At 37.1% G+C, this 23,510-nt stretch overlaps 1 protein-coding gene across 2 annotated transcripts in view; it reads right to left on the reverse strand.

Annotated features, from left to right (window-relative positions):
• Positions 1-23,510, reverse strand: part of MAP3K2 (mitogen-activated protein kinase kinase kinase 2) — an 89,767-nt gene that overhangs the window by 33,616 nt on the left and 32,641 nt on the right. The window contains exons 2-5 of one of the 2 annotated variants that reach the window (XM_011980484.1): positions 10,511-10,572; positions 6,933-7,051; positions 5,729-5,769; positions 3,875-3,974 (exon numbers count right to left, since the gene is read on the reverse strand). In XM_011980484.1, coding sequence (XP_011835874.1) covers positions 3,875-3,974; positions 5,729-5,769; positions 6,933-7,051; positions 10,511-10,517 — 267 coding nt within the window. In that variant the 5' untranslated portion in view covers positions 10,518-10,572. Of the gene's footprint in view, positions 1-3,874; positions 3,975-5,728; positions 5,770-6,932; positions 7,052-10,510; positions 10,608-23,510 lie in introns of those variants that run through there. The other variant, XM_011980485.1, reaches the window with a different exon arrangement.

A 23,510-nucleotide genomic window follows, 5' to 3' on the forward strand; every position in this document is an offset into this window, starting at 1 on the left:
AAACATATTGGTATATCTTGCTTCTATCTTCAATAGTCTATTACTTTTTAAGCACTGGAAAACATTTTAAAGCAATAATAATGACTGTTCTGCCGATTTTTCATTTGAGGGGAAAATCTGAATACTTACTTTTACTATACATTTATAACTGGATTGTTTACTTCTCCAAGATACTGCTACTTTTGGGGGAAAAAAACACTAAATCAAATGACAGAAAAAAAAATATGAACATAAATGATTCTGCTCTTCTTCAGTCTGCTGCTGTAAAATGTGAACCTCCTGGAGGAGTGCCTGGTGCAGCAGCTTAGGCACTGCCTACAGACCTAATGTGATCCTGCCTGTGTTCTAAGGTTACCTATTACAAACTGTAAAATGAGGATTAAGAGTCAAGAACACAAGTCCCAGGTTATCTACACTATACTAAATAAATCAGAGAATGTTTTCTTGCTTGGTGAATTCATTTCAGTCTCATTCATGAAATCTAACACCCTCTGGCCTATTTTTGATAAATCAGTTGTTTGTTGACATAAATCCTTTCTAGAAAGGAAACTTAAAATTGAGTTTGAGAACCATTAAACAGAACTGAAATCTGAAAGAACTGAATTATCTTCCTGACTTTACACAGTGAAGTATCAAGATAGCCATTAAAAGGTTCTCTAGGCTGGAGGCAGTGGCTCACGCCTGTAATCGCAGCACTTTAGGAGGCTGAGGTATGCGGATTGCTTGAGCCCAGGAGTTTGAGACCAGCCTGGGCAACATGGTGAAACCACATCTCAACAAAAAATACAAAAATTAACAAGGTATAGTAGTGCATGCCTGTAATCTCAGCTACGTAGGAGGCTGAGGGGGGAGGACTGATTGAGCTGGGGAGGTCAAGGCTGCAGTGAGCCATGACTGTGCCACCGTACTCCAGCCTGGGTGATGGGGAGATGCTGTCTCAAAAAAAAAAAAAGAAAAAAAGAAAAGGAAAACATCCTTCCAGTGGCCTGCAGATTCCATGTGACCTGGCCATATGTACTCATAATTCCCTTCTGTTGTTCTTTCTTCCTTCCTGACATTCCAAGCTTCCAAAAAAAAAAAAAAAAAAAAAAAATTTTTCCTGCTCTACTCATCTAAAATGGAAGTGATCTTAGAAAATCCTTACTTGGCTTGAACACCTCCACATTCAACCCCCATGACACTGACACACACACACACACACACACACACACACACCCCCTGAACACCTCCACACCCAACCCTCATAACACACACACACACGCACCCCCACACACACCTTATTAAAGAGAAGCCAAACTAACAAATCCAAACAACCCCAGCTTATATTTCTGCTTAAATTTCCTTAACGTTTCAATTCTAGCCAACTGGAAGTTTATAGAGTAATAGTTCATTCTGAACAGAGAAATTAATATTACACTAGAAAAAAATATTTATAGAAGTGGAATGACATGCAGTATAAATGAATTTTTTGCTTGTCCAAATGTCCACAAAACTAGTTAAGATTTTCCTACCCCCAGTGTCCAAGATGATGCATTTGGCTTGGGACAATATGTCAAGATATGAGACAGGACACGGCTCACTCACAGAATCTCAGGGTTGCAAGAAATCTTAAATGTAATCTTATCCTATTGCCACCTCTACCACATTCCTGCCAAGAGGCCACCAAAATATAATGGTAGAACCACTCACAGAAATCCTTCAGAAAGCATGAGAAAAATAAACTAAAAATGGAGCAATTTTCCAATTTTTAGAAAATGGGAAAGGGTTCTTAAAAATACAGATCAGACCAGGCACAGCGGCTCATGCCTGTAATCCCAGCACTTTGGGAGGCCCAGGCAGGTGGATCGCTTGAGCTCAGGAGTTTGAGACCAGCCTGGGCAACATGGTGAAACCCTGTCTCTACCAAAAATACAAAAATTATCCGGGTGCAGTGGTGCCCGCCTGTGGTCCCAGCTACTTAGGAGGCTGAGGTAGGAGTATCGCTTGAGCCCTGGGAGGCAAAGGTTGCAGTGAGGTGAAATCGGGCCACTGCACTCCAACCTGGGTGACAGAGTGAAACCTTGTCTCAAAAAAAAAAAAAAATAATAATAATAATAATAATAATAATGTTAGCTTGATGTCAATCCTCAAGAAAACCCCAGAAAAAAATTACATAGCAAACTGGGAAAAGTCATTAAAAAAAAAACAAACAAAAAACAAAAAACAGAAACAGCAGTTCTTACAAGCTGGCACAGGTATAATATGGACAAATCATGTCATGCTAACCTCATTGTTCTTGATAGACCTACTAGGCTAGTAGATAAAGACAATACCGTAGTCTTAATGTATCTTGGCATTTGAAAGTTTTCCATAATACAATTTTAGAAAAAAGAAAAAAAGATATGTCTAGGTTCCCCTGTAATCATCCTATGGGATAATGACGCAAGTTCAAGACATTTTTTTAAAAATTATTCTTTTTTGTTCAGACAACTCTGTCACACAGGCTGGAGTGCAGTGGTGCAACTCTAGCTCACTGCACCCTCAAATTCCTGGGCTCAAGCTATCCTTCCACCTCAGATCCCAATGCCCCAGCCTCTCGAACAGCTGGGACTACAGGTGTATGCCATCACACTCAGATAATTTTACTATTTTGTAGAGATGGGGTCTTGCGATGTTGCCCAGGTTAGTCTTGAACTCCTGGCCTCAGGTGATCCTCCTGCCTTGGACTCCCCAAGTGCTGGGATTATAGGCATGAGCCACTGTGCTCTGCCCTTTATTCTTCATCACAATACTTTATGCATTTCTTTTTTTTTTTTTTTTGAGACAGAGTCTTGCTCTGTCACCAGGCTGGAGTGCAGTGACGCGATCTCAGCTCACTGCAACCTCTGCCTCCCGGGTTCAAGCGATTCTCCTGCCTCAGTCTCCCAAATAGCTGGGATTACAGGCGTGCGTCACCATGCCTGGCTAATTTTTGTATTTTTAGTAGAGATGGGGTTTTACCATGTTGGCCAGGATGGTCTCGATCTCTTGACCTCGTGATCCGCCCGCCTCGGCCTCCCGAAGTACTGGGATTACAGGTGTGAGCAACCATGCCTGGCCTACTTCATGCATTTCTTTCAAAGAACTTCATATATTGAAATAGCTCATTTATTAATGGCTTGCTTGTACCACAAGTCTATAAGGTCTACTCCATCAGGCGCTGCAACTTATAAATTATAGCATGATGCCTGAAAAATTAATAATTGCTTTCTGAATATAAAAACCAAATTCACCTAATTACTAACCATAATACAATTATTAACTAAATTGTCCTATAAATTTTAAGATCACATGATCCTGATATCTCACAGAATCCTAAGAACTAAAAGAAACTTCAAAGATCATTGAATCCAATCCTAAGGGGATTAAAAAGGGGTGTCTCCACAACACAGAGCTCCTCATTGCTAAAGCAAGCCCCTTAAGATCATATGTACTGATTCCGAAACATAATAATCTAATTGAGCCCTGACCAACACTAAAATAATCCTTTAACTCAATTGTTTAACTACCAAAGCTCTGTCATCTGTAGCCAAGTAGAGTATGACAGGAAAACACAGTTCATCAATAAAGTACATAGAATAAAAACAAAACCATAAATAAGCAGCAAAATTCCAATACATGTATTTTCCCCTATAATATGCCCTCATTCAATTATTTGCATAGTAGCACCCTCTATTATTTTCCACAATGAAAAAAATCCATTTTAGTCAGTTAAAATTTACTTAGGTTTTATTCTTCTGACATACCATATATTTATCAATCCCTAAATAAAAACACAAGTCTTAAAAGCGGTCTCTTAAACGAACACATTACTTTTCAAGATAAGATCTACTAAAGTTAAACTGTATGTGTTTACCTCATTATTGGTATAATGTAGATCCATAGACTGTCCAAAGGCAATTTTAGCTTTAGATCTCAGATCTTCCAGTTTAACTGGTCTGGGGAACTGAAGGATTCTATATAAACACAATTTTAAGATTTTATTTTCTTAGGCAAAGTTAAATAATAAACTTGCAACAGTTATCTCCTTTTAGAGAGATACAAAATTAACTTAAAATTATGTAAATATTCACTTTACTTAAACACTACAACAGCACATTTTTTATCACAGGCACAAATTTTCAACCCAAAATTCAAAAACTCTGAAGTCTGTTTTATCCTAATACAAATTTTAAAAAAGAAATTCTCAAAATTTTCTGCAGTTTTTAATTTGCACTGAAACTACCATATGAATGTTAAACAGCAATGCAAAATGTTTACTGAGGAAAGTGATTAAACTTAACTATGTGACATCTTTATGACAGAATGAAATGAAACTGTTAAAAAGAATAAAGTTGTTCTCCAGGGATTCAAATTTTGATTTCTGTATCCTTATCAACTCATTATTTTGGGGTACATGTATCATGTAGGCATACTTCCAAAATAAATATTTTAAAAAGATTAAAATTCTAGTGTTTTCTATTTCCCAAAGGATTGGCCTGTGCTGCCCCTTGAGAGCATGCACCTAAAGCTTGAAGACCACCAATACCACACTATAAGACCCGTAAGGAAAGAGGCTATGTCTGCTTTGCTCCCTTTATTCCTCTAGGGCCTAGCATATATATACTAAGTACTCAACAAATAATGCTGAATGAATGAAAAAATTGGGAAAATATCCATAAATAGGAAAATAGATTGGAGAGTTCCATGGTTTATCTGATATATTCCAGTTTTAAACATTTCTATGTAAAATACGCTTATATGATTTGTGAGCCACTTTAAAATCCTTAACAGTGTTAGGCTTTTCACTACATTATTTCATGAGACACTACTAGCAGATATGAAATTCCATCGTCAGGCCAGGCACAGTGGCTCATGCCTGTAATCCCAGCACTTTGGGAGGCTCAGGCAGGTGGATCATCTGAGGTTGGGAGTTCAAGACCAGCCTGGCCAATATGGTGAAACCCCATCTCAACTAAAAAATACAAAAATTAGTCGGGCATGGTGGCAGTCGCCAGTAATCCCAGTTACTCGGGAGGCTGAGGCAGGAGAATCGCTTGAACAGGTTGCAGTGAGCCAAAATCACGCCATTGCACTCCAGCCTGGGCAACAGAGTAAGACCCCATCTCAAAAAAAAAAAAAAAAAAATTCCATCGGCCTTAACTCCTATTAGGTCTTGTCAGCAATTTTGTTGTCAACTACCATCCTATAATTTGTGCACTGAGATACGGATACCAAGTAGAAGGCTAGGTTTACAGCTCTGCTAAATAATTTACAGCTACTAGTCCAATTCACTTTCCTCAACATCGCTAATGACATACATGTCATAGCATTGAGGTCTCTTGAGAATAATCAGAATTGTGAGTGTTAAGCTCACGTACATAAATGCTATATAGTATCTGCGGGATGAAACAATTACAAGGAAAAATATACTTAATTTCCCTCAAGTAAAAGTAAAAGGAAATGACAATATTTAAAGTCTGTATTAAGCAGTGATCTTATTTATCTCTGAAAATTGCAAACACATTAATCATTTCTGATGTTTGGCCTGAATTTTGACATATGTTATCTATCTTAAGTCTAAACACATTACACATTCCCAAGGACTACTCTATTTTCAATTTGTAAACCATGAAACTTCATTCAAATCTGAAAAGAACCTTTCAACAGCTTAATTAGAATATACATTTGATTAAATCAATTAATTAACATGTAATGTTTCTTTCCTTACCTTTTTTCTCCCCTATGTTCAAATTTGACTCGGACATCATTCTGTAATGAAATGACAATTGAGTCTTTCAGAGATCAGATAAATCATTCAGAGATTAGATAAAACTCCTACAATTTCTAAATCATATTTTTTTTAGCCATTCATTTAAAATAGACCAGAGGAGGAAGGAAGTTTGAATTTCTGTACCAGCTCCAAACAATTGATAGTGTCTGCTAAAAAGTTGAGAATTATGTTGCCGAATCTGGGCTCAATAGGAAAGAACACCAAGATCTACTAGTGAAGGTACCAGGAGTATGAGACACTTGCTGATCCTGTTATGGGAAATACAGAATATTATATTTTTGTATGTCATGCTGAGTATCCCAAACTAATCTGATTTATCAAAATCAAAATCATCCTCATTTCTAAAAATCCAGAGTAGACTATTTGAAGAACAAAACAAAACAAAAAACAATTTGCTTAAGTGTTTGAAAAATGGATGAAATGTCAGCTTTGGAAAACAGTTACCACATTAAATGAAATGCTACCTTATTTTTTCTGGGAAGGGGTCAACCTTGGCTGCAGAATGCTACCATTCTTTATGAATGCATACTTTAAAAAAATTTTTTTTAACTTTTAAGTTCAGGGGTACATGAGCACATTTCTTATACAGGTAAACTCATGTCATGGGGGGTTGTTTGTACAGATTAGTCACCCAGGTATTAAGCCTAGTACCCATTAGTTATTGTTCCTGATCCTCCCCCTCCTCCCGCCCTCCACCCTCCGGTAGGCCCCAGTGTCTACTGCTCCCCTCTATGTCTCCATGTGTTCTCATTATTTACCTTTCACTTATAAGTGAGAATATGTGGTATTTGGTTTTCTGTTCCTGCATTAGTTTGCTAAGGATAACTGCCTCCAGTTCCATCCATGTTCCCGAAAGGACATGATCTCGTTCTTTTTTATGGCCACATAGAATTCCATGGTGTATATGTACCACATTTCCTCTATCCAGTTTACCACTGATGGGCATTGAGATTGATTGCATGTCTTTGCTATTGTTAACAGATGAACACACACTCTTATGGGAAAATGTATAACAAACACTAACAAAATACTTGATTCGAAAGTGTAAAAGCTAAACACATTAAACAAGTCCTCCATAAGATTAGTGTATTAAAGGAAAGTAATTCATATAAAAACAAAATATACTTATTAAAATAAACACCTGTTTTTTTGGTGATGAAGATTTTGCTTTCCTGGTTTCCTGCAAGGATAATGCTGGTCGACTGGCCTTATGAAGGACAGCCAAATCTTGCATGATTGAGTTCAAAGCTTGCTGATCATCTAGGTAATTTTGAAATAAAACACATACATAGAATTGTAATTGTGACATATATATCAACATGTATAGACATCACACAAAATTTATAATAAAATTTAAAGTAGAGAATGTATTAATTTCATACAAAAATCCATCTGAAACATTTTTAATGCCTATCCTTTTGGTAAAATAAAATTGCAATAGACTCAAGCTCTACCATTAGTCCACACATGTGACACTAATAGACAAGATGAAGTCATTCTGATTCTTCCGCTGATTTAATATCCTAGAATAAGGTCAAAACTGCCCTGTTAAAACGAATTCTTTTCTATGTCTCCTAAACAAAACATCAAGATATCTAAAATCTTTTAAAAAGTAGAGGAAAAAAATAAACAACTTTGTATAAATATCATTACTTAGCACTTATGTTCAAAGTACAGACTTAATTTTGGAAGGCGTTTTTTTTTTTTCTTTCATCAATACTTAAGAGTCAGCAATAAAGAAAAGCTTCACCTGTGAATACTGGCCTACTGTATTTGGAAATGCTCTTTCAAACTTCTTCACCATAAGGTTTGACAAGACTAAAAACAGACTATTTAAACATCATGGTCAGTAACAATGTAAGAAAATTCCTTTCTTTAGAAAAAGTACCAAGTCCATAAAACTGAGAGAAAGGATCATGAACATGAACATGAACTTTCAGACTCTTCTAAATATACCAATTGTTTCTTTCTGAGACTAAAAGCATGTGCCTGCCAGTAATGCCAATTATAAGCTCTCTGGAAGACGTCAGGGACAACTTAATTTATTTTCACTAGTAAATCAATTCTACTAATGATAATCACAAATGGTAAATAAAGGAATCAAGAGACTTTACAGTTTATATTTTAAAATGTAACCATTTTGGTGAGCAGTAACTTATGTTCTTGGAGTAGTAAAAAAACATGCCATATCCTACAAAGGGAATCACTAAAAATATTCTGACAATTCAATAGCCCTAATAGTCTCTCAAACACACAAATAGCTGACTTCTGTAATTTACTAATTTTTAGTAACATTTCATATATTCTATTTCGTAGTGAAATTATTTGCATATTAAAATTTAAAAGTAATAGTTATAAGGTTTTATTATTGGTTTAATTTATTAATATTTCCAGGTTAAGAGAAAATTTTATAATTCTTCACCAAGTATTTTTTATAAAATAAAGTTTTATCATAATGTTAGTTTAGCCAAATAGGTAACCAAGTCACAGAGAGGTACAATATAATCACAATAGATGCACCCATCAATAAGCTCAGAACGATCTCAACTGGAATAAAAGCATTTGATGTGACCTTCTTTAAGAAGGTTAAATCTTTGGCCAGGTACAATGGCTCACGCCTGTAATCCCAACACTTTGGGAGGCCGAGGGGGGCAGATCACAAGGTTAGGAGTTCAAGACCAGCCTGGCCGATATGGTGAAACCCTACTTTCAGTCTCTACTAAAAATATAAAAATTAGCCGGGCATGGTGGCAGGCACCTGTAGTCCCAGTTACTCAGGAGGCTAAGGCAGGATAATCACTTGAACCCAGAAGGTGGAGGTTGCAGTGAGCTGAGATCATGCCACTGCACTCCACCCTGGGCAATAGAGTGAGAATCCGTCCCCCCCCAAAAAAAAGTAAATCCTTAATTCTACACTAGGGACAGAAGAACTCTAATTCTTTTTTAATTTTTTTTTGTAGAGATGGAGTCTCACTATATTGCCCAGGCTGGTCTTGAACTCCTGGGCTCAAGTGATCCTCCCACCTTGGCCTCCCAAAGTGGTAACTCTAATTCTTTATCTATGTTGTTCTAATTTTTATTAGAAGAAAACTAAACATTTGAATTTAAACAATTTTATATGCTTAATATTACAATGTCAAAAGCCTTGGGGGAGGGCCTTTGGCTAAAATTGATTATCACATTTATATATACTTATTTCTTTTTTCTTTTTCTTTTTTTTTTTTTGAGACAGAGTCTCACTCTGTTGCCCAGGCTGGAGTGCAGTGGCGTGATCTCGGCTCACTGCAAGCTCCGCCTCCCAGGTTCATGCCATTCTCCTGCCTCAGCCTCCCGAGTAGCTGGGACTCCAGGCGCCCGCCACCATGCCCAGCTAATTTTTTGTATTTTTAGTAGAGACGCGGTTTCACTTATGTACTTATGGGTAAGTACAATGGGTTTCTGACACATGTTGGAAGGACATTCAATTGAGCATAAAACCAAAAAATATTTGGAAAATAATTTTTTCAAAAATCTTTTATCAGAAATGTTGAATTAAATACCTTATATGCTTATTCATGATATTTGAAAAATAAGTAACAGAAGAACATCCTCAATCAAAAATTCAAACATCTGTCATGGTGTTCTGTGACTACCTTTATACATGTTTTTAAGCAATGATTGTTGCTCTTCTATAGAGCAGTATTATTTGAGGCTGACAAAAATAAATTTGATCGATACACAGAGTACAAGTGACAGCAGCCAAAATGAAAAGTTGAGAAAGGAGTTCAGTAAAAGTACATCCAATTTGGAGCTGAAAGTAAGGCTAACTAGAGTAGAGAATTTGGGCTCCAAGAGGGCACTGATACTCATGACTACAGAAGAGGAAGTGGAAGGAAAAATTTTAAAGTAGGAAGGTGAAGTCTAAGCTTACAAACTTGCTACAATGACACACAGTGAAAGTGTCCTAGCCCCCACTTTCATCACATGGGCAAATATAAGTTCTTCATGAGGTGTGTGTGTGTGTGTGTGTGTGTGTGTGTGTGTATTTGTTTTGTTAAGCAAGAAGTAGAAAATGTGTGATAAAGGCAAACTCTGGCAAGTAAATGTCAGAATTAAATCCCAGGATCAGTCTAAGTTTCAAAATTCAGCATCCAACTACTCAGTCCCATTTTTCTTGATTTAGGGTAGGGTAGGCCATTCATGACTCCATTTCCTTCTAGTGCCTTCCTGTCTAATCCCTGCCTCATGCTGGAACCCTTAACACAAAGGAGAAAAGGAAAAAACAAAAAGGAGGTAAAGAGGAAAACAAAATGATACGTAAACTGAACATACACAATCCATTCCCATACTTTAGTCTCTTTAAACTAACATTATACCACAATATACGACCAAGAGTTGTATAACATATCATCCCTGAGCACCAATGATTTGCTGCTCTATGAATCATAAAATAAAATCTTATGATTCCTCTCTTGCCATCAGACTTTAAGCAAATCACAACACATCTTAACAGTTTATTTTGAATGTCCCTACTGTGTTATGCATAAAATGATCACTCTAAAACTATAGCAACACAAAAAGTACTTTAAGTCTATTAAGTAAATATAAAACATTTCATAAATCTGCTATATCATAAAATTATTTATAAAAAGGTTTATAATAGCACATAATAGAGACAGTTTTTTCACGTCCATTCTATCTTTTAATTATAGCTGAAATATGCTTTTAGTTTGAACTCACCCATCATGGCAAACAGCTCAACAATTTGAAAATCAGGAAAATGGTTCTCCCATCAGCATTGCCTTAGAAGATAAAACAGATTAACATATTAATAAAAAGAAACAGAAAATGAGCCACGAAAAGAAAAAAGAACAGTATAAATAATACTAATGAGAAATATACAATATGAATACTTTACACATTTTGCTGGGGGGAGGTGTTTTATATTGAAGGTTGATCATGTAGGCACCCCCTTGCCTAACACATAGCAAAATTCCAGACTCCCAGAAGAAAAGCAGGTATTCAGCATAAACCATAGTGTCTGTACAAACCATTATCAGTTAGAGGCAGGAACCCTCCTGAAATCCAAGTTCTCAGGTGTCAGCCAAAGACTGACTCCTAAGCAGGCCTTCTAAAAAAAAGCAATCAGGCCCGCTACATTAACTCTTTTTCTATATAAGCAGCAATAGGAAACTAATATATTGGTTTAAAAAGAAAAAACCTACATAAAGCAATCATTATAACTGTGTTGCTGGGTATACAATACATAATAATATAATTCATATAATATTAACAGTACACAGGAAAGGGAAAGGATAGAGTTACATAAAAGAAAGGTGTTTATGGCCAGGTGCAGTGGCTCACACCCCCAGCACTTTGGGAGGCCTAGGCAGGCGGACTGCTTGAGCCCAGGAGTCCGAGACCAGCCTGTCCAACACGGCGAAAACCCACCTTTACAAAAAATAAAAAAATTAGCCAGGTGCAGTAGTGCATGCCTGCAGTCCTAGCTACTTGGGAGGCTGAGGTGGGAGGATCACTTGGGCCTGGGAGGTTGAGGTTGCAGTGAGCTGTGGCACTCCAGTCTGGGCAATACAGTCAGACTGCCTAAAAAAAAAAAAAAATTCTTAAAAAAAAAAAAAACTGTTTGTATACCATTGCAATTAAGTTGATATTAACTCAAACTATGTTATTACAAGATGTTAACTGTAATCCCCAGGTCAACTAGAAAATAAGATGAAAAATATACGATGAGTACCAACATCAAACTATGAATGGAAAATTCCACAAACCTGACCTCATGTGGTATGTCACAGTCAAAAGGCAGATGCACAACTCACAGTTTATTCAGCATCCCCCAGGAGAAAAAAGACCCTCCCAGCCCCTTCCACTGCAATATTATCTTTTCCATGCATGCCCAAATTCCCCCATGCAAGAGGCCTACAAGGGTAATAAAATAGAAACTTTGTTTCAGACACAAAATTACTTAAGATATTGTTGGCTAGTGCAGTGGCTCACACTTATAACACTAGCAATTTGGGGGAGCCAAGGTGGGAGGATCATGTGAGCCCAGGAGTTTGAGACCAGCTTGGGCAACACAGGGAGACTCCCATTTCTACCAAAAAAAAAAAAAAAAAAAAAGAATTAGAAAAAAAAGCCAGGTGTGGTGGTGCACGCCTATAGTTCCAGGTAATTGGAAGGCTAAAGTGGGAGGACTGCTTGAGCCAGGGAGGTCAAGGCTGCAGTGAACTATGACTGTACCACTGCACTCCAGCCTGTGTGACACAGCGAGACCCTGTCTCAAAAACAATTTAAAAATTACATAAAATTACCTTTAGCTATATGAGTAAGATATATACGAAACACAAGAATTTCATGTTTAGACTTGGGTCCCATTCCCAAGATACCTCACTATGTATATGCAAATATGACAAAATATGAAAAAATCCAAAAAACTTCTGGTCCCAAACATTTTGACCCGAATATGTTGCCAACAACAGAAACGCTTTTCTTTGTCTCTCTCTCTCTCTCTCTCTCTCTCTCTCTCTTTCTTCTTTTGGCAGGGTCTTGCTCTCCTTCCCAGGCTGAGGTGCACTGGCATGATCACAGCTCACTGCAGCCTTGATCTGCCAGGTTCCAGCAATCCTCCCACCTCAGCACCCCCGATTACATAGGACCACAGGTGCACACTATCACACCCAACTGATTTTTTAAAAAAGATTTGTACAGATTACCTAGGCTGGTCTCGAGCTCGTGGGCTAAACTGATCCTCCCAGTTTGGCCTCCCTAAGTGCTGGGACTATGAACCACAATGCCTGGTCCACACTTTAAATCCAAAGACAAAATAGGTTGACAGTAAAAGGATAGAAAAAGATATACTATGTAAACAGTAGTCAAAACAGACCTGCAGTGGCTATACCACTATCAGGCAAAACAGATTATGACACAAAAATTGTTGTGACAAAGGGCATTTTATAATAAAAGATAGCCAATACATCAAAAAGATATAGCAATTATAAACTTATATGCACCTAACAACAGAGTCGCAAAATACACAAAACAAAAAAGTATAAAATTCAAGGAAGAAACACACAATTCAAAAATAAAAGTTGGAGATTTCAATGCCCTGCTATTCAATAACGGATAAAATAAGTAGACAGAAAATCAAAGAGGAAATACAAGACTTGTACAACACTATAAAACTACTAGGCTTAACAGACACCTACAGAAAAATCAACCTCAAAACAGCAGAATATACATTCTTCTCAAATACATATAGAACATTTCCAAGACAGACCAAATAATAGGTAATAAAACAAATCTCAGTAACTATATGGACTGAAATCACAAAGTGTGTTTCCTGACAACAATGCAATGAAATCAGAAATTGGTAACATAAGGAAATCTGGAAAATTCACAAATATGTGAAAATTAAAAAACATACTCAAAAATAATCAGTGGGTCAACAGAAGGCATAAGGAAAATTAGAAAATACTTTGAGATAAATGAAAATGAAAACACAACAAACCAAAACTTACTGGATGCATCGAAAGATAAAATTTATAACTGTAAATATTTATATTGACAAACCAGAAAGATGTCAAATCAATAACCTAACCTTTGACCTTAAAATACTAGATGATGAACAATTTAAATCTGAAACAAGCTAAAGGAATAGGGAGTAGAAAATAAAAACACCATTGAAATTTTAAAAAATCAATAAAACAAAAATTGGCCCTTTGGAAAGATCAACAAAACTAATAAACTTTTAGCTAGACTAATCAAAAGCAGCAGCAGCAAAACACAAATAATCAAATTTAAGAATTAAAAAGGGAGCATTACACCAACCTTTCAGAAATAAAAAGGATAAGGGAATACTATTAACAATTGTACATCAACAAATTAGATGACTTAGATGACACAGACAAATTCCTAAAAAGAAACTACCAAAACTGACTCATCAAGAAGAAATTAAGAATTTGAACAGACCTATAAAAAGACTAAACGAGAAATGAAAAATTTCTCACAAATAAAAGCCCTGGACCAGATCGCTTCAAACATTTACAGAATTTACAAAAACGGTTCCAAAAAAAAAAAAAGGAACACTTTCCAATTCATTGTGAAGCCAGTATTACTCCAATACCAAAACCAGACAAAGCTATCACAAGATGAGAAAACTAAACATCAATATCTCACAAATAGATGCAAAAATCTCAATAAAATACTAGCAAACCTAACCGAGAACATTAAAAAACAAATTATATAACATGCACATTTGGGATATATCCAACAAAATCAAGGTTGGTTCAGCATCTAAAATCCATCTCACTGTGTTTGCCCAGGCTGGTTTCAAACTCCTGGGCTCAAGCAATCCTCCTGCCTCAGCCTCTCAAAGTGTTGGGATTACAGGTGTGAGCCACCCAGCCTGGCCTCGAGAAAGTGCTCCATTCCTCATGCCGATCAGTCCCATTTCAAGCGCAAGCACTACATTACCTCAGTTTTTAGGGCTTTTAATCAAGACAAATGTAAGACTAAATTTTAAACAGCTGAGAAGAAAACATCTAGTCTAAATATCTTATTTTAAAATCTGAGGGCCAAAAAGATAATATAACTTATAAAGTTGGACAAAGCTAAGACTTGAATACCTGTTTCTTATTTCTTACTCAAGTAAACTTTCCATAATACCGTATCACTCCAATTTACCTTTTGAGGAAACAGTGAGCTAGAATAGGAAATTCTCTGACCATACATATGCACATAGAGAAAGTCACAAACTGGTTGCGGAAGTTTTATCTAGTATATTCTCTTTCAATAAAAATTTAAATTCTCAACCAAATTTTTCAGGTGATTTTGTTTTGTTTTTTGAGACACGGTCTTGCACTGTCACCCAGGCTGATGTGCAGTGGTACTATCACGGCTCACTGCAGCCTCAACCTCCCGGGCTTAAGCAATTCTTCCACCTCAGCCTACAGTGTTTGCTACCATGCCCAGCTAATTTTCTGTAGAGATGGAGTTTTGCCTTGCTGCCCAGATGTCTGTAAGTACCAATCCCCAATGGATGGCAGAAGAACCAGAATATGGCTGATATATAGCTGATTTAGAGGAGGTAATTGCAAAATGAGCCTAAAACATCTCACTGAACCAGAAAGAAAGTACATAAAGACTATGGGGACATGTCAAAAGGCCACAGGCACAGCTTGAAAGGGATTCCACTAACCAAATATGGGACAATTTGAACATCAAAATAAAAATGTTGGATTACGGGGCCCACTGAATAAAAAAAAATGAAACAGTGAAGTTGGGCCCAATAGCTGTAATCTCAGCTACTCAGGAGACTGAGGCAAGAGGATCACTTCAGCCCTGGAGTTTGTAGCCCACCAGGACAACATAGCAAGATCCCATCTCCTGAAACAAAAAAAAAAGAGAAAACCGTGAGTCCATAAAAACAAAGATAAACAAATAAATCAACAATGGGAGGAAGAGAAAGCTTTTTCTTATGGTAGAATGTCAACTAATGAATATAATAAAATTAGAAAGACCACCATTCAGCAATCATCAATAGAAATAATCAAGTAATAATTCAACCAAGAAAAATCAACGAATGCTAAAACTAGTGGATGAAAAGTGTGATGAGGAATGAGTTACTTAGTTTTAACATACCTCCAAAAAATAATCATTTCCACACATTTTTCAAAGGAAAAAAAAGAGTACCTTTTTTAGCGTAGAAACCCAGCAGACAAAAAAAGAAAAAAAAGAAAAAGCTTAGTCAAGTGATCCACGTTAAGATCATCAGTAACAGGCAAATTAAAATCATGTACCTAACTGGCCTGACTTCCTCAATTTTTAAAAATTAAAAAAAAGTGCCACCTGGTAAGATACACTGAGAATACCACATCACCTCTGTGATATTGCTGCCAAAAACTGATAACCTGAATTGATTCATAGGGAAGCATTAGACAAATACCAATTGAGGAACAGTCTAAGAATTAACTGCTCTGTAAACCTCAAAACTGTCGAGATCATGAAAGTCAAGGAAACGTTACGGCTGTTCTGGATTGAAATACATCAAAAAGACACAACAACTAAATGCAAATTATAATCCTGATTGAATTATTTTCCTAAAATGAGCATTATTGGGACTACTGGCAAAACTTGAATGGTTTCTGTGGATTAGATGATACAATTCTATCAGGGTTAACCTCCTGATTTTGACAGTTGGATTCTGGATATGTAGGAAAATGTCCTTATTGATAGCAATTACAAACTAAAATGTTCAGGGGTGATGGAGTCTCATGTTAGCAAGTTACTCTCAAATAATCAAAACAAATTTCTTTATACCTGTTTTGCAACTTCTGGAACTTAAAATTATTTCAGAAGAAAAAAATTTAAAAAACAATATATTTTTAAAAATTCTATTCTTCTCTAGTCTTCTCTATCAAGAAGCATCTCTATTTTTCCAATTGCTCAAAACAAAAATTTTGGGATAGCTTGGATTCCTCCCATGCTCTCACCTTATATTCCAATCCACCAACAAATCCCATTAGCTTTTCCTTAAAATATGTATCACTACTCCAAGCCATAATCATCTCTTGCATGGATTACTGAAATAGTTTCATATCTGATCAACTTGATTTTACTCCAAACTCTAATATAACTCATTTTCCATACAGCAATAAGGATTATCCTTTTAAAAAGTAAGAGAATGTTAATGCTCTCTGTCAGAAAGTACTGGTAGTTTCTTGTAACACTTTGAATAAATTCCAAAGTCCCTGACATGGCTTACTTCATATAATCTTGACTTCCCTACTTCTTGTTTTTTTATTTTCTTTTTTGAGACAGGGTCTTGTTTTGTCACCCAGGCTGGAATGCAGTGGCACAATCACGGCTCACTGCAGCCTTGACCTCCTGGGCTCAAGTGATACTCCCACCTCAGCCTCCCAAGTGCTCGTACGATAGTTACCCACCACCATAGACAGCTCATTTTTGTATTTTCTGTAGAGACAGGGTTTTGCTATGTTGCCCAGGCTGGTCTTGAACTTTTGGGCTCAAGCAATCCACCTGCCTTGGCCTCCTAAAGTGCTGGGATTACAGGCGTGAGCCACCATGCCCAGCCAACTTCCCTACTTCTTGATGTTATATTCTACTACAGTAAAGGTTATACTACAGAACACTGCTGCTTCCACCAAGACTAACACAATGGATGATGCCATCCCCACCACTGCAAAAAACAAACAACAACAACAGCAAAAAAGAAGGCTGTTTAAGTACTGGTAGGCTAAAAACATAAATGTCCATTACAGCTTCCATGGCAATGCACTCTCACAATTCTCCATTCTCCACCCCACTTCCCACATCTCACCTGAGTGGGCTTCAGAATCTCTTTTTCCTTGCCTGGCTAGTAAATGCTTGGGCCATTTGAAGTTTCATTCTTGCACTACTGCTCTTTTCATTCTATTGAGTCTGTTGAAGAAACATCACCTATAAACTAACCCTCAAATCTGTATCTCCAATCTAGACAGAGCTAAGCTTCAAATTCCCAATTACATAAAACTATTTGTTAGATATTTTAATCCTTGGCCACATGCTTAGGATGGCAAAGCAGTAAGTTAAAATAGAGTACATGATGACTACCTCAAGTCTTCAGAATGATTATAAAAGCAAATCCCTCATTTGGTAACCCCTTGGATTTATTACACATAGCCAAATATACTTCCTGATTTAGTGAGATAATTGAGGTAAGGATCTGGCAAGGACTCTCTGATTTTGTCTCTTTCATATACAAATTTCATTATGATTGTCAGACTGTCAGACTGGAAAACCTCAAAATTCACAGGACACTGGGTAGTGTACTCACAAAGGTGTGGTCTCAAAAGTAGAAAAAATTTATGCTAAACTAAATGCTGCTCTGGTTCTACCTAATGAAACTTAAGAGCAAGATGCAAAGGATCTGTTTCCAAGTAATTCAACTGTCTCCCAAAACATGTAAGAATGCAAAAATGTTCAGTGCCCAACAAGGTAGAATTCATAATACATGGTATTGAATCAAAAAGTACCACATATGAAGAGAGGCAAGAAAATGTGAGCCAGTCAACTAATAATAACAGACCCAGATAAGACACAAATGATAGAATCAGTACAACTGTCACAGCTATATTCCATATGTTCAGGCAGATAGAAGATGTTAAGTACAGGCATGGAAGATGTTTTTTAAATGAAATTTTTACAGATAAAAAAATACAATGCCTAAGATGAAAATTACACTGAATGAAATAAACAACAGTAAATCAGATACTGGAGAACAAAGATTAGTGAACACAATAATAAAAATGACAAAAAAATCAAACAAATACACAACTACAAAAAAATGAATAGAGCCTAAGTGGGCATTAAGACAAGCTGAAAGGAGCCCAATATACATTCAGCTGAAGTCCCCAAATGACAGCAGGGTAAGACAGAATATATACTTGAAGAAATGCCATAACTGTTTGAAATTTAACAGAAACTATAAACCCAAAGATCCAAAACTCTCTATGAACCCAAGGCACAAAAAACTTGAAAAACACTTTACCAAGGTGCATCACAAACTGCTGAAAAGACAATAGCAACAGGATGACAGCAGACTTTCTCATCAGGAGTAATGCAAGCCAGAAGACAGAAAACATCATCATTAAAGGTATACCTCAGAGATACTGCAGGTTCAGTTACAGATGATGGCAATAAGCAAACATCATGATAAAGTGAATTTTTTTGTTTCCCAATGCGTATAAAAGTTGTGTTTACAATAATGTGCAGTCTATTAAGTGTGCAATGGCATTATGTCTTAAAAAACCAATGTACATACCTTAATTAAAAATTACTTATTGCTAAAAGAATGCTAAAGAACATCTGAGCCTTCAGAGTTGTAATCTTTCTGCCACTGGAGGGCCTCCATGTTGATGGCTCCTGACTGATAAGGGTGGTGGTGGTTGCTGAAGGTTGGGGTGACTAAGGCAATTTCTTAAAATAAGACAACAGTGAAGTTTGCTGTGTTAATTGCCTCTTCTTTTCATGAAAGATTTTGTTCTAGCATTCGATGCTGTTTGACAACATTTTACCCACCACAGAACTTTTTTCAAAATTGGAATCAATCCTCCCAAACCCTTTATCAACTGAGTTGCTTATTGCTGCTTTACCAACTAAGTTTATGTAACATTCTAAATCTTTTGTTGTCATTTCAACAATGCTCACAGCATCTTCACCAGGAGTAGCTTCCACCTCAAGAAGTCACTTTGTTTGCTTACCCATAAGTAGCAACTTCGCATGCACTCCAGTTTTATGAGATTGCAGCAATTCAGTCACATCTTCAGGCTCCATTTGTAATTCTAGCTCTTTTTCTGTTTCTGCCAAATCTGTAGCTCCTCCCTCCACTGAAGTCTTGAACCCCTTCAAAGTTGTCCATGAGGGCTGGAATGAGCTTCTTTCAAACTCCTGTTAATGATAATTTTTTGACCTCCTCCCATGAATCACCAATGTTCTTAATGGCACCTAGAATGATGAATCCTTTCCAGAAGGTTTTTGTTGCAGGAAGTCGGTCCTGAACAGAGGGACCGGCTGAAGCCGCGGCAGAAGAACATAAATTGTGAAGATTTCATGGACATTTATTAGTTCTCCAAATTAATACTTATATAATTTCTTATGCCTGTCTTTACCATAATCTCTGAACATAAATTGTGAAGATTTCATGGACACTTATCACTTCCCCAATCAATACCCTTGTGATTTCCTATGCCTGTCTTTACTTTAATCTCTTAATCCCGTCATCTTCGTAAGCTGTCCCCAATCAATACCCTTGTGATTTCCTATGCCTGTCTTTACTTTAATCTCTTAACCCCGTCATCTTCTTCATAAGCTGAGGAGGATATATGTCGCCTCAGGACCCTGTGATGATTGTGTCAACTGCACAAATCGTTTGTAGAGCATGTGTGTTTGAACAATATGAAATCTAGACAGGATAACAGCAATGTTCAGGGAACACCAGAGATAAGACTTCAGACGGAACAGAGCCATATTTCTCCTCTTTCAAAAGCAAATAGGAGAAATATCACTGAATTCTTTTTCTCTGCAAGAAACATCCCTGAGAAAGAAAATGAGCCCTGAGGGTAGGCCTATAAACGGCCCCTTTAGAAGCATGCATCTTTTATGGTGCAAGCCAAAGGGATGAAATAAGCCCTCGTCTCCTGTAGGCTCCTGGGCGTTATTAGGATGAGGAAATTCCCACCTAATAAATTTTGGTCAGACAGGTTATCTGCTCTCAAACCCTGTTTCCTGGTGTTATCAACAACAATGCATGCCCGAAACTTCATTAGCAATTTTAATTTCGCCTCATCCAGTGGTCCTGTGATCTCGCCCTGCCTCCATTTATTTGGTTTGTGATATTTTATTGATTTGTGAAGTATGTGATCTCTGTGATCAACACCCTATTCGTGCACTCCCTCCCCTTTTGAAAATCGCTAATAAAAACTTGGTTTTACGGCTCGAGGAACATCACAGATCCTGCCGACATGTGATGTCTCCCCCGACATCCAGCTTTAAATTTCTCTCTCTTGTGCTCTTTCCCTTTATTTCTCAAACCAGCCGAGACACTTAGCAAATAGAAAGAACCCACAGAACCATTGGGATCGGGTTCTCCTGATAGGTTTTCAGTTTACTTTTTTCCGATAGATCAGAAGAATCTGATCACTGTCTATGGCAGCTATAGCCTTATGAAATGCATTTCTTTTTCTTTTTTTAGTTTCGCAGTGCATATAAAGTTATGTTTACAATATACTGTAGTCTATTAAGTGTGCAATGGCATTATGTCTAAAAAATGTATAAACCTTAATTTTAAAATTATTTATTGCTAAAAAAAAATGCTACAGAACATGTGAGCCTGGCTGAGGCTAATTTTTTATTAGTCTAACTTTTTATTTTTAGTTTTAAAGACAGCATATCACTGTTGCTCAGGCTGGTTGCAAACTCTTGGCCTCAGGTGATCCTCCCACTTTGGCCTCTCAAAGTGTTGGGATTACAGGCGTGTCATTTTTCAATCATGGTGTTGGGAAAATTGGACTATCACGTGCAGAAGAATGAAACTGAGTCATTATGTCTCACCGTATACAAAACTTAACTCCAGATGGATTAAGAACCTAAATGTGGCCGGGCGTGGTGGCTCACGCCTGTAATCCCAGCACTCTGGGAGGCCGAGGCGGGCGGATCATGAGGTCAGGAGATCGAGACCATCCTGGCGAACACGGTGAAACCCCCGTCTCTACTAAAAATACAAAAAAAATTTGCCGGGCGTGGTGGCGGGCGCCTGTAGTCCCAGTTTCTCGGGAGGCTGAGGCAGGAGAATGGCGTGGACACGGGAGGCGGCGGAGCTTGCAGTAAGCTGAGATCGCGCCACCACACTCCAGCCTGGGCGACAGAGCGAGACTCCATCTCGGGGGGAGGGGGGGGGGAAAAAAAAAGAACCTAAATGTAAGATGTGAAATTATCAAATTACTAAAAGAAAACCTAGGGAAAATTCTTTTGGACATTGGTCTAGGCAAATAATTTGTGACTAAAACCTCAAAAGCATAGACAACAAAAACAAAAATAGACGAATGGGACTCAGCTGAACTAAAAAGCTTCTACACAAAAGAAATAATCGACATAGTAAACAGACAACGTACAGAGTGGGGAAAAATATTTGCAAACTATACATCCAATGGGGACTAATATCCAGAATCCACAAGGAATTCAGAAAACTTCACACACACACAAATAATAATCCCATTAAAACACGGGCAAAGGACATGAACAGACATTTTTCAAAAAGAAGTTTGACAAAAGAAAGGCAAGATCTTTAACTAAAAGACTAGAAAAGAATGCTAAGAGAAATCAAAAACCTATAAATTGAACAAAATGCCATGTTCATGGATCAGAAGACTCAGTGTTGTTACAATGGTAATTCACTCCATATTGATAAACAGATTCAATGAAATCTCAAATAATCCTGGCAGGCAATACTGTGAAAACTGAAAAGCTGATTGTAAAATTTACATTGACAGTCTGGGCAACATAGCAAGAACTCATATCGACAAAAAAATTAAAATTAAAAAATATACTGATATTGAAATCAATATTTTGTACATGACAACATAGTGGCATGTTCCTGTAGTCCCAACTACTCAGGAAGCTGAAGCAGGAGGATCCCTGAGCCCAGGAGTTCGAGGCTGCAGTGAGCAAAGATCGCGCCACTGCACTCCAGGCTGGGCGAGGGAGGGAGACCCTCTTGAATATAGAAGAATAGAACAGGACAGAATAAGAAATGTGAAGGACCTAGAAATTCTAAAACAAGTTTGAAAAAGAAGAAAGATAACTTAAATTATGTAACTTCAAGACTTGTTATAAAGCTATAATAATCAAGACAGTGTGTTATTGGCATACAGGTAGATAAATGGTTAATGAAACAGATTATCTAGAAACAGACCCATATATACATGGCCAGTTAATTTTTTTTAAAGGACTAAGGCTATTCAATGGGGAAAGGATCTTTTCTATACATTGTGGTACAACAGCTCAATAACTCAGCTCTTACCTCATCACATGCAAAAACTAACTCAGAATAGATCATGAACCTACATATAAGGGCTAAAACTATAAAACTTGTAGAAAAAAATATGATGACCTTGACTTTGGCAAAGATTTCTTTGCATTTTTTAATGGTGTCTTTCGAAGAGCAAAAAGTACAATACTTATCTGAAAAGAATAAAATGCATTGAACTTCAAAAATTAAAAATGTTTACCCTTCAAAAAATACCATTAAAAAAATAAAAACACAAGCCACAGACTAGGAGAAAATAGGTACTAAACAGACACCTGACAAAATATTTGTATCTAGAATGTGTAAAGTACTCTTACAACCCAACAAAAAAAGACGAACAAACAAACATAACAGTAGGACACACACTTCACCAAAAAGACATAAGGATGGCAAATTAAGCCATGCTCAGTAAGATAAGATGCTCAATATCATAAGTCATCATGAAAATGCAAATCAAAACCACAAGATTACAAAAGACTAGCCATCCAAAGTGTCGGCAGGGATACCGTGCAACTAAAATGCTCAGGCACTACTGCTGAGAATGTCAAATGGTACAACCGCTTTGGAAAACAGTTTGGCAGTTTCTTACAAAACTAAACGTACTCTTACCATATAAACCAGTAATCAAGCTTGATATTTACCAAAATGAGTAAAAAACTTGTATGTACACAAAAACCTGTGCATGAGTTTTATTAGCAGCTTTATTCATAATTGCCAAAACTTGGAAACAAGATGTCCTTAAGAAAGTGAGTAGATAAAGTGTGGTATATCCATGTGACAGAATATTAAGAACTATCAAGTCACAGAAAAGACATAAAGGAATCTTTAATGCTTATTACTAAGTGAAAGAATCCAATCTGAGGCTGGGCACAGTAGCTTACACCTGTAATCCCAGCATTTTGGGAGGCCAAGGCAGGCAGATCACCAGCCTGGCCAATACGGCAAAACCTGTCTTTACTAAAAATACAAAAATTAGTTGGGCATGGTGGTGCATGCTTGTAGTTCCAGCTACTTGGGTGGCTGAGGCAGGAGAATCACCTGAACCTGGGAAGCAGAGGTTGCAGTGAGCCAAGATTCCACCACTGCACTCCAGCCTGTCTTTAAAAAAAAAAAGAAAAAAAAAAAAAAAAGTAAGTCTAC

Source organism: Mandrillus leucophaeus, unplaced genomic scaffold, assembly GCF_000951045.1.
Source record: "Mandrillus leucophaeus isolate KB7577 unplaced genomic scaffold, Mleu.le_1.0 Scaffold213, whole genome shotgun sequence".
Classification (NCBI taxonomy): domain Eukaryota; kingdom Metazoa; phylum Chordata; class Mammalia; order Primates; family Cercopithecidae; genus Mandrillus; species Mandrillus leucophaeus.